General features: G+C 38.0%; 1 protein-coding gene and 1 pseudogene across 2 annotated transcripts in view; both read right to left on the reverse strand.

Moving 5' to 3' along the window:
- The window catches only part of LOC127429489 (thioredoxin-like), a 46970-nt gene extending 28888 nt beyond the window's left edge, over positions 1 to 18082 (reverse strand). The window contains exons 1-5 of one of the 2 annotated variants that reach the window (XM_051678560.1): positions 17932 to 18082; positions 17735 to 17794; positions 5401 to 5640; positions 2164 to 2268; positions 1529 to 1594 (exon numbers count right to left, since the gene is read on the reverse strand). In XM_051678560.1, the coding sequence (XP_051534520.1) occupies positions 1529 to 1594; positions 2164 to 2268; positions 5401 to 5490 (261 nt within the window). In that variant the 5' untranslated portion in view covers positions 5491 to 5640; positions 17735 to 17794; positions 17932 to 18082. Of the gene's footprint in view, positions 1 to 1528; positions 1595 to 2163; positions 2269 to 5400; positions 5715 to 17734; positions 17795 to 17931 lie in introns of those variants that run through there. The other variant, XM_051678651.1, reaches the window with a different exon arrangement.
- On the reverse strand, positions 14171 to 18163 carry LOC127429334 (prostaglandin reductase 1-like; annotated as a pseudogene).
- Between the last annotated feature and the right edge of the window lie 600 nt (positions 18164 to 18763).

Consider the following 18763-nt stretch of genomic DNA (forward strand, 5'->3'; position numbering starts at 1 on the left):
ATCTGCGCTTTGCACCCAAACTGATCATCAATGCATAACAATGTGCACGTGACAGCACCCTTCGGTGTCAGAGAGGAAGATGAGAGTTTGTAAAGAGTAGGAATGTGGGAAATGCACCAAGATAGACAATTTCCCCGTAGATACAGTATAACACCGACATCATTCCTTCTGAATTTAATACTATATCATGTGGCCACTTTGTACCAACTCGTGCAAAGGTAGGCCTATTGTTTATTGATTTAGGCCTAATTAATTTTTAATTCATTCATTTATTATTTTTATTGTAATATATTATTTTATTTTATTTTTTAGTTTTCTTGTTTCTGCTCATTTCTTTTCAATCTGAAAAACAAACTATCAAATCGTACACGGCTGTTCTCTCTACCTGTAGCTTTGGTCTTCAGCAGTCAACACCAGATTGCATTGCACCACCTACTGGTGAGAATGAATAGCATCAGATGGAGATTGTGCATAGGTAATCTGCTGCTTTTCCTGCAGCTCCCCAATGTGGAAGTATCCAACTGAATGTGTACCACTGCATTTGAAGAAGCTAATTTTGTTAAGAGAAATAGAACGGGCTGAATTTTACCTGTCGAAAAATCTAGATGCTATTTTCAAATGAACTGAATATTTTGGAAATTAACTTTGAAAGGTGAATATTTATTGTTGAATTTTTAATAATGAAATTAGTCGTGAAATGTTTCCAAATGAAATATTAAATGCTTAAAAATACAACCATGTTAAATTTCAGCCTCCCAAAATGCAAGCACTGTAAATGCAACGCATTTAAATGCAAGCACTGATAATACAATGCATTTATTTTTTTCGATTAGAGCAATTCAGCATGCTTTTATGCTTCAAAGACTTCAGTCATGAATTTAGCTCCATACACTGGATTGTCGGATGTGTGGACTGTTATCATAAACATCAAAACCAGCACAAAATCTACTTGCATTTGCCATCCTTACTTGCGATTTAAATGTCAGGCAAAACCATGACATTTCAACAAACTGCTAACATTTACAGAGAATTCAGCTTTTCAATACACACATCGGGTACACACACACTCAGCCCCTAATCTGCTTTTCAACACAGCATTGTAATCATAGTCACTGTTTGTAACCATAACAACATGGGAGACTATCAGAATTGTACCATTCTGGCCCTGTGCTGATCTAACTCTGATATTGCTGAATGACGGCCAATATCCCTTCTGAGTGCTATCCTGTGTATCAAATAACACACTATCAGCAAGCCAATCTGCAGAACAACAACGAGCGATGGGTGTGCTGGGATGCTCTAATGCATGCGGGTTCGGTTTTCATCCTATGCAAAAGGTTGGTCTGTCTGCAAGTATACAGATTCAGTTCTGGGCTGCTCATAAACATCAGGTTGCTGTGTAAAATGCTATGTCGACCATCCTTGTCAATAAAGGTGAAACTATGTACAAGGGTGTTTTGCTCATTTGATTCAAGAGTCAGTCGAGCGATGAGTTTATTTATCGGAGTAAAAACGCCAGGATACTAACCTGTGCATCATCCACATCCACCTTTAGAAACACTAAATTTTTGTTCTCTGGTTTTTCAGACAGCGCCTATGGAAAAAGAGAGGCAGTAGTAAAAAGCAAACCACAAAGCTCACAATCAAAGAGCTTCCTTTTGAACTTCAATATTTCACTCCTTTTGCTTTTTCAGTGAAATTTGCATGTGCTTTCTTTTATTTCCTAAATCACTTATGAATTCAGTTGTACTTAAGTGAAAATAAGAGTAAACAGCCAGCAAATTTTATATGGTTTATACAGGTGGCTGAGATTGCTTTTTGTCATGTCATTGGTTCTCAGCTACACCAAAATCTCAAAATAAATTATGTATTTCTCTTTGCATGATGAATGAATCTGCACTTAGAATGATCTGTTCTTTTTCTTTTCATCCCTCTCTTCTTCCTTTAATAATACTATCTCTCATTTGCATTCTGTTAAGGATTCAGGCTTTAATTCTAAAGGAAGCTTCTGCCGCAGTTGCCCCGACAACACAGCACAACATCCCAGGCCACGCCTGATGATTCTGGAGGCTTTTATAGAATTCTCATTAGAATCATGACATCTCCAGATGCCACTCTGAATCCCAGATGTGATGACATACTTGGTGGTGTATGAATGCTCACTTTAAAGAATGGTGCGATGTTCTGGCAGGGCCCGCACCATGTGGCTGTGAAGTCCACTACTACCAACTTGTCACCAGCATTTTTCAGAGCATTGTCAAAGGCAGGCTGCGTAAAGAGAGAGAGAGGTAGAGGGGCAAGGTGATATTCATTTAAAAATGTAACATGACACATTCTTTTCTGGAGTAATGGATTGAGTGAAGCCAAAAACACCAAATTTACCCTATAGTTGAGATTCATTTAAATGGACAATGAGCCGTAGTGCTGTGATGAGAATTCTCTCATCATTTACTCACCCTCATGCCATCCCAGATGTGTATGACTTTCTTCTGCTGAAAACAAATGAAGATTTTTAAAGAATATTTCAGCTTTGTTCATCCATTCAATGCAAGTGAATAGTGGCCAGAACTCAGAAGGTCCAAAAAGGACATAAAGGCAGCATAAAAGTAATCCATACTACAACAGTGGTTTAATCCATGTCTTCAGAAGAAATACGATAGGTGTGGGTGAGAAACAGATCAATATTTAAGTTCTTTTTTAACTGTTAATCTACACTTTAACTTTCACATTCTGGTGTGGAAGCGGATTTCACTTTCACATTCAGCCACCTACTGGTTGGGGCTGGTCAAAGGTTGAGATTGATAGTTAAAAAGGACTTAAATATTGATCTGTTTCTCACCACACCTATTGTATTGCTTCTGAAGACATGGATTAAACCACTGTTGTAGTATGGATTAATTTTATGCTGCCTTTATGTTCCTTTTTTGGACTTTCTGAGTTTTGGTCACCATTCACTTGCATTGTGAGGACCAACAGAGCTGAGATATTTTTCCAAAAATCTTTGTTTGTGTTCAGCAGAAAAAAGAAAGTCATAGACATCTGGGATGCCATTAGGGGTTGTAATTGATGAAAGGAATTAATGAAAGTGTTTTAATTTTTGGGTGAACTATCCCTTTAAGAAGAGTGAAAGTGACTTTCACAAAGGAGGAGAGGAGTCCCGTAATTATGGACTATACCAGGAAGCATCTACAGGAGTGGGGATGACACTGGCTGAGTTCAGAATGGCGTACTACCATACTATTACTATTTCTGCCATAGACAGACATGGCAGAAGTAGTAAGAGTAGTATGGGTAGTATGCCATTCCGAACTCAGCTACAGATTCTCAGAACAGTTTCTAAATCACTAAATGTTTGATAGCTTGGAAAACAGCCCATATCTGCATAATTTAAGAGTCCACTTCCTTGTAAGTACACTGCATCAATAAAAGTTGCTGGTGAAGCTGTGCAGCAAGCGGAGTAAATACTGTCTCGACGGCGATGCACATTGTATATTGTATATGTGCTTCGCACTTACTATAATAAATTATGCAAGAACTTTTTTATTCATAAAAAGTAAATATGTGTTTATATAATGGTGAAAATCTGTATTAGCCTATATATTAATTGATTACATTCATTTAAATCACGTCCTTACGACTTTGTAAGCAGCAGCACAGAGCAATTTAAAGTTAATACTGCTTGAACTGGATCTTTATTAATGTTTAATGCCCAGGTTTCTCAAGTCTGGAACAACAACACTACAAACACTCCACAACAACACATCACGTGCTCGTGCGAGTATAACTTTGCAGGTGCTTACACACATGAGCACTTTATCATTGATAATCACTGATTAAAATCAAGTGTTAGATCATGCTTAAAAAGTAGCCAAAAATCAATGCAATTGCTTAATTGAGCAAATGCTCAATCTTTACTTTCAGTTCTTGTGAAGTTAGAAAATATGACCATTCACCGAGTCGTGAGACAAATGGATTCTGCTTTGTAACTCTGCAGACTCCATTAACAAAATAGTACGCCCTGCATGTTTTTTTATGATGTGACATCACTGTCCACCTGTGTCCCGACAGCCTGTTTCAGGAGTGTTTCTTAAAGAATGTTTGGAAACGCTGTTGATACAGTTCTACTCAGCGATCATTGAGTCTGTCCTCTGCACTTCAGTAACTGTCTGGTTTGGTTCAGCTATGAAATCAGACATCAGAAGACTACAAAGGACAGTTCGGACTGCTGAGAGGATTATTGGTTGCCCCCTGCTCCCCCTTTAAGAACTATGCACTTCCAGAGTGAGGAAAAAGGCTGGAAAAATCACTCTGGACCCCACTCACCCTGCCCATTACCTTTTTGAACTGTTGCCTTCAGGCCGACGCTTCAGAGCTCTGAGCACCAGAACCGTCAGGCACAGGAACAGTTTTTTTCCCCAGGCTATCCATCTCATGAACTGTTAAAACTGCCCCTTTGAGCAATAATTAATGTGCAATACACAGTTTAGTCTTTCTTATATTTATCCAACACATCCTACCTCTTCTGCCATTACATTCCCTTGCACTGTACTTAACCAATTTGTATTTAGATTTGCACTATGTATGTGTATGTGTGTGTGTATATGTATGTATGTATGTATATGTGTATGTGTGTGTGTATGTATGTATGTGTGTGTGTGTGTGTATGTATATATATAGTATATGTATATGTATATATATATATATATGTATATGTATATGTATGTGTATATGTATGTATATGTGTATCTATGTGTGTGTGTGTGTGTGTGTGTGTGTATATATATATATGTATGTGTATATATATATATATATATATATATATATATATATATATATATATATATATATATATATATATATATATGTATATGTATATATATATATATATATATATATATATGTATATGTATATGTGTATCTATGTGTGTGTGTATATATATATATATGTATGTATATATATATATATATGTATGTATGTATATATTGTGTATTGTATATTCTATATATACTTTTCTTTTCAATATTTATCTATTTTTTATTCAATTTTAATTATTTTTTTAAAAGTCTTGTTGCTGTTTTTGTATTGTTGTTGTACTGGAAGCTTCTGTCACCAAGACAAATTCCTTGTATGTGTAAGCATACTTGGCAATAAAGCTCATTCTGATTCTGATTCTGATTCTGATGTTTCAAAGTTTCAGGACTTGATCTGGTTATTATATTGCTATCCAAACATGAAGTATTATTTTTATATATTTAAATAGTAACTTAAAAGAAACTATTAGTAAATTGTTTTTAATATAGGCTATTTTATCATTAGACATCAAAAGAAGACACATTTCATTCTGTTATCTTTAAAAAGACATTAAAGTCAACGTAGGCAGCTAAAAAATATGTTCTTACCTTATCCTCAATTACGAGGACCATTTTGATGTCTTCTAATGGACTGCTGTGTACGTTTGCTGGAAGCTCCAACAGCCACAGTAGCAGCATGCATCACTTGAGCAGTTTATGAATGCTGTCGTTTAGCCCCGCCTTCAAGATGATGGAAATCTGAGGTCCTGCGACTCTGCCTCACCGCTGCACGCCTACTCCACAAACAAGTACAGAATCAGCTCACTAAATGCTAAGGGGTCCAGATTGCTGAAATGAAAAACAGGGACATTTCTAGTTCAGTGGTAAATATGAAATTTCATGTTACTTATCTATGAATTAAAAAAGGGGGACAATTCGGATGTTATGTATTTTGACCATGGTGAATGTAGTAATGTCATGAACTATAGTATATCATACTTTGTTGAATATGCCTCAATGAAATTCTGATACAGAGGTAAAGTTGATCATTTTTAATTGTCGTCTTTTATATGAGTTCATTCTTTTCTACAGTGTATACAGTTGATTACATTGTGGCATTAAAGTGAACTAAACAAACATACACTGATCAGCCACAACATTAAATCCACCTGCCTAGTATTGTGTAGGTGCCCCTCTTGCCACCAAAACAGCGGCAGTCTGTTTTTTTTTTTTCAATTAAGATTTGTATTGATTCATAGACTTATCACAAAGAAAAAACCACAACATATATATAATGAATCACATTTAACATTAAACCCCCACTATTGCCCAAATTCTTAACCCCCATCCTTCTGCTTGACCCCTCCTCAAAAGCAGGGGGGTGCTACTCTCAAAAACAATACAGAGCAGTTGACGCAGCTGTAAATACCTAGAGAACTGAGATCTGGGAATCCCAAAAAGTTTAACCAAATTTTCAAAAGATCTCAACACCTCACTCTCATATAGGTCACTTAGTGTAGTAACCCCCCTCACAATCCACTCTGACCAGCAGAAAGGGGACCTATTAATACATAATTTAGGGTTCAGCCATATGCTCGAGGCAACATTTAAATAAATGTCCGAATTAAACACTCTGGACACTTTTGTGCAAATGCGATTTAACGGGGTGTAACTTAACTTCTCCGGTTAGTTTGATAGAAAGGCTTTGCAATGGCAAAATAGGGGCAAGAACATCCTGTTCAATACAAAACCAGGGAGGGGCTCTCTTAGATGGAAGTGACCAGTGAGCCAAATGACTGAGACCAAAGGCATAATAATAAAACAAAATCTTGTGTAGGCCTAATCCACCTTTGTCAATCGGCCTATGCAGTTTACTGAAATGTAATCTGGGACGTTTACCATTCCAAAGGAAGGACTTCGCTATGCTATCAAATTTCTTGAAATAAGAGAGGGGGACATCTACAGGAAGAGACTGTAGCAAGTAGTTGAATTTTGGAATACAATTCATTTTAATAACATTAACCTTCCCAATCATAGATAAATGTAATGAAGCCCACCTGACCACATCGCTCGAAAACCTTTTTATTAAGGCGTCAAAATTAACTAACTAATTCACACAAATTTGCTGGGAATAATGCCCAAATACTTAATGCCCTGTTTGGGCCACTGGAAGGTGCATGGCTGGAAGGCTGTTACTGGGCAGTACGCTGTCAGAGCCAAAGCTTCGGATTTAGACCAATTAACTCTGTATCCTGAGAACTTAGAAAAGGTATTAATAATTCTGTGAAGACAAGGCATAGACCTAGTGGGGTCGGAGACAAATAATAAAATATCATCTGTGTAAAGCAAAAGCTTGTACGCCATACCTCCCACCACCACCCCTGGAAAATCATCCTCCTTTCTTATTGCAGCTGCTAATGGTTCCAGGGCAAGACAGAACAATAATGGGGAAAGAGGGCAACCCTGCCGGGTGCCCCTATCCAGAGTAAAATAATCTGAAATTAATCCATTTGTTTGTACCGTCGCTACCGGATGTCTATAAAGTAACAATCCATCCAATAAAAGTGTTCCCGAACCCGTATATTTCCAAAATAAAAAACCCACCTGATCTATATGCATAAGAGACATCATAACTTTACTTAATTGATTAGCCAGGATTTTTGCCAATATTTTTACGTCTAGCTGGATCAGGAAAATTGTACGATAACTCTTACACTCGCTTGGATCTTTGTCTTTTTTAAGAATCCGACTGATCCGGGCTTGTGTCATGGTTGGCGGAAGTTTCCATTCTTTAATAATTCCGTATAAACTTCTAACTAAAAAATTAAGCAGCAAAACCATCTGGCCCCAGAGCCTTGCCTGTAGGCAAGGCTTTAATTACCTCGCCAAGCTCCTCCAAGATTATCTCAGAATCAAGAGAATTTTTTTGCTCAGTTGTCAGTTTAGGGAGTTCTAATGGTTCCACAAAGTTTCTACTATCTTCATCAGTAGATGAAGACGTGGAACTTTAAAGATCAAGACAGAATTAAAGACGTAAATATTTCACCACCAGCAGATTTCATTGAGAGAATGGTAGAAAAAGAGTCTCTCTGCTTTATGTATCTAGCCAAAAGCTTCCCTACTTTGTCCCCCGACTCAAAGTATGACTGTCTTGCCCTGAATAGCCAAAACTCCACCTTCCTTGACAAAATAGTATTATATCTGTATTTCAATCGGATCAATTCTCTGAGACCATCAGACGACATTCAGTGCTTCAGCTCTGCCTCGGCACTTTTAATATTCCCTTCCAACTCTATGAGTTCTCCTGCTTTGGATTTTTTGAGGCATAATGTATGATCTAGCCCCTAAGAACTGCCTTAAGTGCCTCCCAAGCCACACCCACAGAGGATACTGAGGACCAGTTGGTCTCCATATAAACTTTGATTTCAGCCTTTAACATTTGTTGAAATTCAGGATTTTACAAAAGGGATACATTAACGAGCCAACTATATGATTTCTTTTTCTCCGTATGTGGCAACATCTCTAAACTCACCAAGGCGTGATCTGAGACTAAGATAGACTGAGACTACCATTTCCCTCAGCATTACAACTGAAATAATATGAAATACTTACACTATGTATTATATCAGGGCCTGAAATTAATTTCTGAAGGGGGGATTGCCCCCTTAGATGCCTCATATTGTTGGGGATTTTTTCCACTTTGTAGTCATGACACAAAGATATTGAATATTGTACAGGTGCATCTCAATAAATTAGAATGTCGTGGAAAAGTTCATTTATTTCAGTAATTCGACTCAAATTGTGAAACTCGAGTATTAAATAAATTCAATGCACACAGACTGAAATAGTTTAAGTCTTTGGTTCTTTTAATTGTGATGATTTTGGCTCACATTTAACAAAAACCCACCAATTCACTATCTCAAAAAATTAGAATATGGTGACATGCCAATCAGCTAATCAACTCAAAACACCTGCAAAGGTTTCCTGAGCCTTCAAAATGGTCTCTCAGTTTGGTTCACTAGGCTACACAATCATGGGGAAGACTGCTGATCTGACAGTTGTCCATAAGACAATCATTGACACCCTTCACAAGGAGGGTAAGACACAAACATTCATTGCCAAAGAAGCTGGCTGTATCCAAGCATGTTAACAGAAAGTTGAGTGGAAGGAAAAAGTGTGGAAGAAAAAGATGCACAACCAACCGAGAGAACCACAGCCTTATGAGGATTGTCAAGCAAAATTGATTCAAGAATTTGGGTGAACTTCACAAGGAATGGACTGAGGCTGGGGTCAAGGCATCAAGAGCCACCACACACAGACATGTCAAGGAATTTGGCTATAGTTGTCGTATTCCTCTTGTTAAGCCACTCCTGAACCACAGACAACGTCAGAGGCGTCTTACCTGGGCTAAGGAGAAGAAGAACTGGACTGTTGCCCAATGGTCCAAAGTCCTCTTTTCAGATGAGAGCAAGTTTTGTATTTCATTTGGAAACCAAGGTCCTAGAGTCTGGAGGAAGGGTGGAGAAGCTCATAGCCCAAGTTGCTTGAAGTCCAGTGTTAAGTTTCCACAGTCTGTGATGATTTGGGGTGCAATGTCATCTGCTGGTGTTGGTCCATTGTGTTTTTTGAAAACCAAAGTCACTGCACCCATTTACCAAGAAATTTTGGAGCACTTCATGCTTCCTTCTGCTGACCAGCTTTTTAAAGATGTCATTTTCCAGCAGGAATTGGCACCTGCCCACACTGCCAAAAGCACCAAAAGTTGGTTAAATGACCATGGTGTTGGTATGCTTGACTGGCCAGCAAACTCACCAGACCTGAACCCCATAGAGAATCTATGGGGTATTGTCAAGAGGAAAATGAGAAACAAGAGACCAAAAAATGCAGATGAGCTGAAGGCCACTGTCAAAGAAACCTGGGCTTCCATACCACCTCGGCAGTGCCACAAACTGATCACCTCCATGCCACGCCGAATTGAGGCAGTAATTAAAGCAAAAGGAGCCCCTACCAAGTATTGAGTACATATACAGTAAATGAACATACTTTCCAGAAGGCCAACAATTCACTAAAAATGTTTTTTTTATTGGTCTTATGATGTATTCTAATTTGTTGAGATAGTGAATTGGTGGGTTTTTGTTAAATGTGAGCCAAAATCATCACAATTAAAAGAACCAAAGACTTAAACTACTTCAGTCTGTGTGCACTGAATTTATTTAATACACGAGTTTCACAATTTGTGTTGAATTACTGAAATAAATGAACTTTTCCACGACATTCTAATTTATTGAGATGCACCTGTATAATAATAATAATAATGACACTATTTCACCTAACTGTTTCTATCAGTTATATCATTTGGTATCTCCTATGAACCTGTTTTCGTAATCATTCCTTTTATTTTGATCAACTCTTATGCATTATGATGCTTTTTTCAGTCACTTATTTCCCAGCAAATCGCAATGTAATCTATGCCGTAGTGTGCTAACTTACATTTATTGTTGTTCTTTGCAGATATTTTATTATACATTTCATTTATTTTCCATGATATTAATAATGTATTCTTTTAAATGGATTAATACATAACAATATAACTTCTTTATAACATAGCTAGTATGTGCCTCACCTCGAAGCTGATGATGATTCTTTTCAATTGCGCTTGTTGCCTGGTTCAGCTCTTAATGGCAAAACTGGCACGAACACGTAATCAGTAAAGGAAGACGAATGACTTAAAGCTGCTACAGCGAGCAGCCCCCTCTGTTGGTCATAATAAACAGCACACGATTAACCTTGTTGCCGGTAGGCTTCAATAGCGCCTTTCTTGCCATGTATTTTCACTTTGCGGACTGTTTTGAACGCGCAGTAAAAACGGGGACATTTCCGGGGACAGCTCCAGTCGGAGACAGACCGTCAAAAACCGGGACTGTCCCCGAAAAACGGGGACGTCTGGTCACCCTAATTGCACTATGATATATCTATATTTTGTGTAGCTTGTGATTGTGGCATCTTTGTGTCACTTCGTTACTGAGCAGAATCTGTGCATTTCTTTCGAAAGAGTATTAAACTGAAAGGAAAACTGCCCTGGTTTGCTTTGAGCAAGTCAGAATGACTTGACAGGTTCCTGGATTTCTGTTCGCATTGTGACGTCACAGAGGCTAGCTAAGCAGTGGGGAACTAAACAGAAAGAACTGTTTTATATGCACACATACATTTGAGGACAATCTTGATGCATCAGATTAAACCATGAAAATGCAATAGTTTTTTGTCCATCAAAAAAAAAAAAAAAAAGCTTTTAGAAGATAGAGGAGGGTTTAGTTTAGCCCTCTTAACTACTGGCACAGAAGTGAACACTTTGTCAGGGTTATTTATGTACCCATGTACTACTAAACCTTCCTACACCAAAAAATTAATGTTTGATGATTTTATTTAATAATACAATGGTTATTATAGATATTGAATTAAATGCATGGACTTTAACAATAGCCTTCCCAGTGTCATCTTCCTTCATCTGTATTAAGACAGTTGACATGTTCCCAAAACCAGCATCTGCCTTCATGATCATGAACAAGTAGTAGGTAGGCTGATTGCGAGTTGAGTCATTAAGTTTTTTGGACACTTTTATTATGCTTCATGTATTTCATTTAAAAGAATCACTGGGGCTGATTTCTATGTTAATCGCACAACTTCAGAATAATAATTGACAAAAGAGTGAAAGGACCTGAAGACAACAAACACAATTTTAATAATATTGTTATCTTGCAGGCACACGTTTGTAATGACTAATATGAATTCAGAGGTGGGCCTCAAATATTCAGAGATGGGCTTTTTAAATTCATGTCCTGTTGTTCTTTAACTATGTCCTCTAGTGGCTGTAATATGCAACTTAAGGTCATTTTGTTGTTTAATTTCCATCTTATGACTAATTTTAACTATGTCCCTGAAAAAAGTGGTAACCTGCAACTATCACCTCAATGAACTATTTCTGCTTGATCTAACCCATAGAAATTGCTTTCCTTGGTGTAACATACTGTAATTTGTCAGGTTGATTTAGTCAATTAACATTTTTGACTTGAATAAAACAATTTTTATTATTTTTTTATAATTTTGTAAAAATCCAAATAACTTTACAGATCTGTATTGTAAAGGGTTTAAACAATGTTTTCCATGCTTGTTCAATGAACCATAAACAATTAATGAACATACACCTGTGGAACGGTCGTTAAGACACTAACAGTTTACAGACGGTAGGCAATTAAGGTCACAGTTATAAAAACTTCAGAAATGCACGATCCCTCCACCAGTGCTCAGACTGTCCGCAATAGGCTGAGAGAGGCTGGACTGAGGGCTTGTAGGCCTATTGTGAGGCAGGTCCTTACCAGACATCACTGGCAACAACTTCGCCTATGGGCACAAACCCACCTTCGCTGGACCAGACAGGACTGGCAAAAAGTGCTCTTCACTGACGAGTCGCGGTTTTGTCTCACCAAGGGTGATGGTCGGACTCGTGTTTATCGTCAAAGGAATGAGCGTTACACCGAGGCTTGTACTCTGGAGTGGGATGGATTTGGAGGTGGAGGGTCCGTCATGGTCTGGGGCGGTGTGTCACAGCATCATTGGACTGAGCTTGTTGTCATTGCAGGCAATCTCAACGCTGTGCGTTACAGGGAAGACATCCTCCTCCCTCATGTGGTACCCTTCTTGCAGGTTCATTCTGATATGACCCTCCAGCATGACAATGCCACCAGCCATACTGCTCATTCTGATTTCCTGCAAGACAGGAATGTCAGTGTTCTGCCATGGCCAGCGAAGAGCCCGGATCTCAGTCCCATTGAGCACATCTGGGACCTGTTGGATCAGAGGGTGAGGGCAAGCACCATTCCCCCCAGAAATGTCCGGGAACTTGCAAGTGCCTTGGTGGAAGAGTGGTGTAACATCTCACAGCAAGAACTGGCAAATCTGGTGAAGTCCATGAAGAGGAGATGCACTGCAATACTTAATGCAGCTGGTGGCCACACCAGATACTGACTGTTACTTTTGATTTAACCCCCCCCCCTTGTTCAGGGACACATTATTCCATTTCTGTTAGTCACATGTCTGTGAAACTTGTTCAGATTATGTCTTAGTTGTTGAATCTTTTTCTGTTCATACAAATATTTACACATGTTAATTTTGCTGAAAATAAAAGCAGTTGATAGTGAGAGGATGTTTCTTTTTTTGCTGAGTTTATATTTTCCAGTGAGAATGAAAGTTTTCTTGCACTGATGCAAGCTTTTGTTTAGTAAAGGGCAAATTATGGAGAAAAATGTCTCAGAAGTATCGGCCTATATTCTTTAACTAAAGGGGATCTTCATGCTAATGAAGATATAAGGTAGGTACATTGTACAATTGAGAAAAGGATAATCTCCAGTAATGAGAAATCAAAGCATTTAGTTAATATGTGAACAACAGTGAAGCAGGCCTGAACACTTGAGCTTAGCCAAAAGAGAGGAGTGTTTCTTAAGAACTTAAGCCTTATGAGACATTGAGTGAAAATTAGTAGCCTGGAATGAACGGAGGACATGTCAACTCATAAGCAAGTGTGTACTGTCGTGTTAAGTTCATCTGCTTCTCAAATGTCCTAAGGACTTGTGGAAGTTGTGAAACCTGTCTGGTGATAATGTTTCATTATTACTAAGTAAATCATAAGGAATGACTAAAAATATTAGCACACATTGGACTCAGAGCTGTAGCCTCCCCCTTCGTCATTCATTGTTGTAAATTGTGCCACTCATGAGCTCCAGTACATGAGTTTGAATCTGGTGTGCATCATTTCTTGATCTGATTCCTTCTTCTTCCCATAATTTACAGATGTAGTAACTGTTTGTGGCATAATGATGATTTTTTTGATTTTTTATTCTAGAACACAAAGTATTAATGATAGAAATTATAAACATTAATGAGACAAAATATTGGTAATAATATATGACTATATTTATTGCTAAAAATGGAAAGATTCTGAGATGCACTGTGATGTCAGAGAGGAGTGAGATCCGACCAAAATCTGAGACTTTACATTGCTTTATTTGTAAACATATTCCTAAACAGGGTTAAAATAGTGACCAAAAGAAGTCCAAACTCTTGTTGTAACATTGTTTCTACTGCAAAAATCACTCAGTGGACTAGGGATGGGTTTAGTTTGGTCCTCTGGACACTGGGTATTAGTACATGTCTTGTCAGGTAACCTAAAAATGTGCTTCATGTGGTAATCTCGGAATTAATTGGTTTTATTTGTCAAAAATAAAATGAAATATAACTGAAGTGGCTACATAGTGTGATTGAAAACGCAGTCAGTTTTAAGGGTCAGATCAAGTAAAAATAGTGCCTTCATAAATTGCACTGTTTCAATTTTACATTGTTGTAACATAAATACGTTATAGATAGAGGAATTTGTCATACTGTAAATTATTTGTATATTAATAATTAAACTGATTAAAAATGAAAACACATGCATTTCTGAATGTATACAGCCTTGGAGGAAATCTTGTCTCACACTTTAACGATAGCCTTCCCGATTCCATCCCCCTTCAGCATCCTCATGAAAGCAATTGGCATATTCTCAAAGCCAACAGTGACCACTTCCTTTGTCTTCAGCTTGCCCTGCAATGAAAAGGTTGAAAATGTCTGACCTTAAAACATAAGCGATTATAATGAGCAAAAACTTTCTCATTTCGGGCTGATTCTTCTAAAAGCAGTGTAATGCTAATTACACAACTCACGTAAGGTTCAGATTATGAGGCAATGGTAAGGTTTAATCAAAAATTAAATTTCATTGAATTAAACCAATTTGGTTCCTTTCTAAATTAACTTGCCTCTTTCATCCTTTGCAGCATTCTCTTGACAGACTCTTCATCTTTGTGTTTCCACTGTGCCACCATAAAGCCTTCTATCTTAAGTTGCCGAGTAATTATCACATGGTGAGGATAAGGATCTTTATGAGACACCACAATCAGTTTTAATGTCCTAAAGTTACATTACCCAGCTTGCTTTTTCTCTCTAATTAAAAGGGTTATTCAATGAGAAACTGGTCAATTCGTGTCTTGTCGCTGTGTGTCCTCTAGTGGTTGTTCTGTGCAACCATTCAAAAGTGAAAAAAAAAGAAAGAAATCACACATTGCCTTTGATTCATAAATAGCCACAAGAGATCAGTGTCCATTAAAGTGTTAAAGACATACACATTTGTGGTGTTGTGTCATTGTATGTCGCTATTCCACCACAGACAGCAATACGGCCTCCTAACTTTATGTTGTTCAGTGCTGCAGTAAAGAAGGGCCTAGCCATCTGGACAGCATAACACACACACGCACACAAAACAACGCAGTGTTAGTTGGTGGGCTAATTACATTCTCGAAGTAGCAGTCATATCCTTCAGGTGAAGCGTTCTTCAGTGCTTCATCCAGTGAGGGGACAGTCTTGTAGTTGAAGGCCTGGTCAAAGCCCAGCTTTTTCAGGTATGCCACTTTGTCATCAGTACCTGCTGAACCCACCACCTTACAGCCTTTGATCTTGCAGATTTGACCAACCATTGCACCTACTGCACCAGATGCTGCACTTACCAGCACAGTTTCACCAGGCTGTACCTTGCATACCTCTTCCAGGCCATAAAGAGCGGTTAAACTAGTGAGGGTGAGGGTGAGTTAGAAAACTAAATAGTGTTGTAAATCAATAACATATAAAAAGGTCAGTTCAGTTTGTGAGGCTATTGCTCACAAATAATTTTTACACTGAGCCTGATTATGAGAATTCCTAATGAGAGTCTTTGTTTCATTGTCTTTCATTTAAATCTCTTTCTGGCTGTAGTAGTGATAACATTACCCAGGCATCCCTAAGGAACCAAGGGCCAAGGACATTGGAATGTCTTTGGGCCATTCAGGTATTATTTGGGTCAAGATGGGCCCAATTGGGCCCTTCAGTTTGGTTACAGTGTGTGTTCTCCACCCACAATCAGCTAGCACGTAACATCCCTCAGGAAATGCTGGGTCCTTGCTCTTCAGCACCTTGGCAACCAAACAATGACTTAGGATATTTTTTCATGGTAGTTTTGATAAAACTGGTAATACCTGTTTTTGAATTATTATGTTCATGAAATGTTTATGACACTACCTATAATTACTTTAAATAAGAAAATGTGCATATTTTCCTGGTTAAATTAAACACATTCAATTTCTTTCTTCCACCGAACACAAAAGGAGATGTTAGGCATAATGACAGTCTCTGTCACCATTCAATCAAATCAAATCAAATCACTTTATTGTCACACAGCCATATACACAAGTGCAATTGGTGTGTGAAATTCTTGGGTGCAGTTCCGATCAACATAGCAGTCGTGACAGTGATGAGACATATACCAATTTACAATAACATCAAATTAACACAACACAATTAAACATCTGTTATACACATAATTACACTCAACAATATACAAATAATAACATACACTGTACAGTATACAATACGCACTATATAGATACACATTATTCAATAAAAATAAAAATAACAATATATAAAAAAGTATATATAGTATATATAGAATGTACAGTATTGTAGTGTATTGACATTCAGGCTGTCGGTTGATAGTCAGTTGTTAAGAGAGAATATAATATAATAATAATATAATTTATGACAGTCCAGTGTGAGATATAAGAGTAAGGGTAATAAAGTGCAGTGCAGATGTATTTGATCATGGGAGATCAAGAGTTCAGAAGTCTGATTGCTTGGGGGAAGAAGCTGTCATGGAGTCGGCTGGTGCGGGTCCTGATGCTGCGATACCGCCTACCTGATGGTAGCAGTGAGAACAGCCCATGGCTCGGGTGGCTGGAGTCTCTGATGATCCTCCGAGCTTTTTTCACACACCGCCTTGTATATATTTCCTGGAGGGAGGGAAGCTCACCTCCGATGATGTGTTTGGCAGTTCGCACCACCCTTTGCAGTGCTTTGCGGTTGTGGGCGCTGCTATTGCCGTACCAGGTGGAGATGCAGCCAGTCAGGATGCTCTCTACAGTGCAGGTGTAGAACCGTGTGAGGATGTGGCGGTTCATTCCAAACTTCCTCAGCCGTCTCAGGAAGAAGAGGCGCTGATGAGCCTTCTTCAAAACGACTTCAGTGTGGATGGACCATGTGAGTTCCTCAGTGATGTGGACACCCAGGAACTTGAAGCTGCTGACTCTCTCCACTGGTGCTCCATTGATGGTGATGGGACTGTGTTCTCTGTCTTTTCTTCTGAAGTCCACCACAAGCTCCTTTGTCTTACTGACGTTGACATTTACTTTCATTGCATCTTTTACAATGAAAGTGAATAGTGATTAAAGCTGTCTGTCCATAACATTCTGCCTAACATGTCCTTTTGTGTTCCATGGAAGAAAGAAATTCATATGGGTTTGGAACACAGCATGACAGTGAGTAAATGACAGAATTTTCCTTTTTGGATGAATTATTCCTTTAAATCAATTGAAGGCTAAAACATATTTTACAGTGCCAAAACAGTCCATTTTTTAGTTGTACCCAAAAGTACAATTTATGGGTAGTTGATGCATAACGTTTCCATGAGCGGATTTTTTATTATCAACATTAAGTTATGAATTTATATGAATATATAAGGGAAAGTTTTTTTATTTTATTTGAGGTGCCATGACTGGTCATTATTTATTTTAAGTTTCTCACTATTTCAATCACCTATTTGCCTTCACTAGCTCATCCTAAATGGTCCTGCAGTGAGACTAATTAATTTTTAGTACAAATTTCCCATGTAAACTCAAAATATGAGATCATAAAAAATGCATACATAATAGTTAATTATCAAAATGCTTTTGTTTAAAAGTACTTTTAGATAGCATGTCACACCACAGGATGTCAACTTTAAAAATAACAAATACATCACAATCTAAATGGTAAATTTGTTGTTTTCCCTTACTTTGCCCGCTGAGTTCCATACTGTACATCTTCCTCATTCATCCACATTCTACTCAGAGCTCTGTGGAAGCAACAGAGGGAGAGATCTGGAAATCTAGAAATACTGTACTCCACCATACAGCATAAAAGTAAACTATGCAATATCAAACATTTTTACATTATAATGCTACATTATAATTTAAAGCATGGATACATCACCTCATGTATGAATCAACACTTAAATAAATAGCCTCCGCAAGCACATCTGGAACACATCTAATAACAAAAAATAAGCAAGGCTCAGCACAGGTAGCAACAAAAGACAAATATCTAAAAACACCATACCTCCATCTTTGAGCTCCAGCACAATTTCTTCTCTCAGCTCAAAGTCACTTTCCTTTGGAAAACCCTCAAAGTGTTTTTTGAGGACCCACATTTTTGCTTTAACCATGACTGTGTCAATGAAAGGTGCACAGACAGAGTTCCCCAAACTAGATGTGGTTCTGAGAGAAGAAGCCTGCTTTTATTGCACTGGCAACAATACATGAGTAAACATTACATAAAAACATGTTATTGACTTAAATGACATTGCAAATTCTTAGCATCTCTGAACTGATATTTATTGGTGATGTACATCTCACTTTTGTTTATAAACTGGTGCTTGTGAAAAACATGTAGGTTAGAGTTTTGTACTGTTGAAAAGGGATGAGGTATGAGTTGTACACCCATTTGACTTCTACTCATTTGCAGTGAAATATGAGGCAGTAGGATTGTGTATGGTCTATCCATAACTACCTTTTCTGCTGTCTGTATAGAGCCAAGGATAGCAAAGTTCCTCTTCTGTAGTTTCAGGAAATGAAGGTGACCAGAATTAGCTCATATTTTAGGTTGATGGTTGACATTCATGAGTGGTTAGGTACTGATTCTATTGTAAAGCAATAGTGTTTTCAGCTGCAACCTGGTCACAGGCTGTTTACAGGCAGGCAACATGTGGTTTGGTTGGTGGGGTCTCAGATCAGATGGACAACTTTAGGTTGCTGTAAAGAATTGT

Source organism: Myxocyprinus asiaticus, chromosome 1 (assembly GCF_019703515.2).
Source record: "Myxocyprinus asiaticus isolate MX2 ecotype Aquarium Trade chromosome 1, UBuf_Myxa_2, whole genome shotgun sequence".
Lineage (NCBI taxonomy): Eukaryota > Metazoa > Chordata > Actinopteri > Cypriniformes > Catostomidae > Myxocyprinus > Myxocyprinus asiaticus.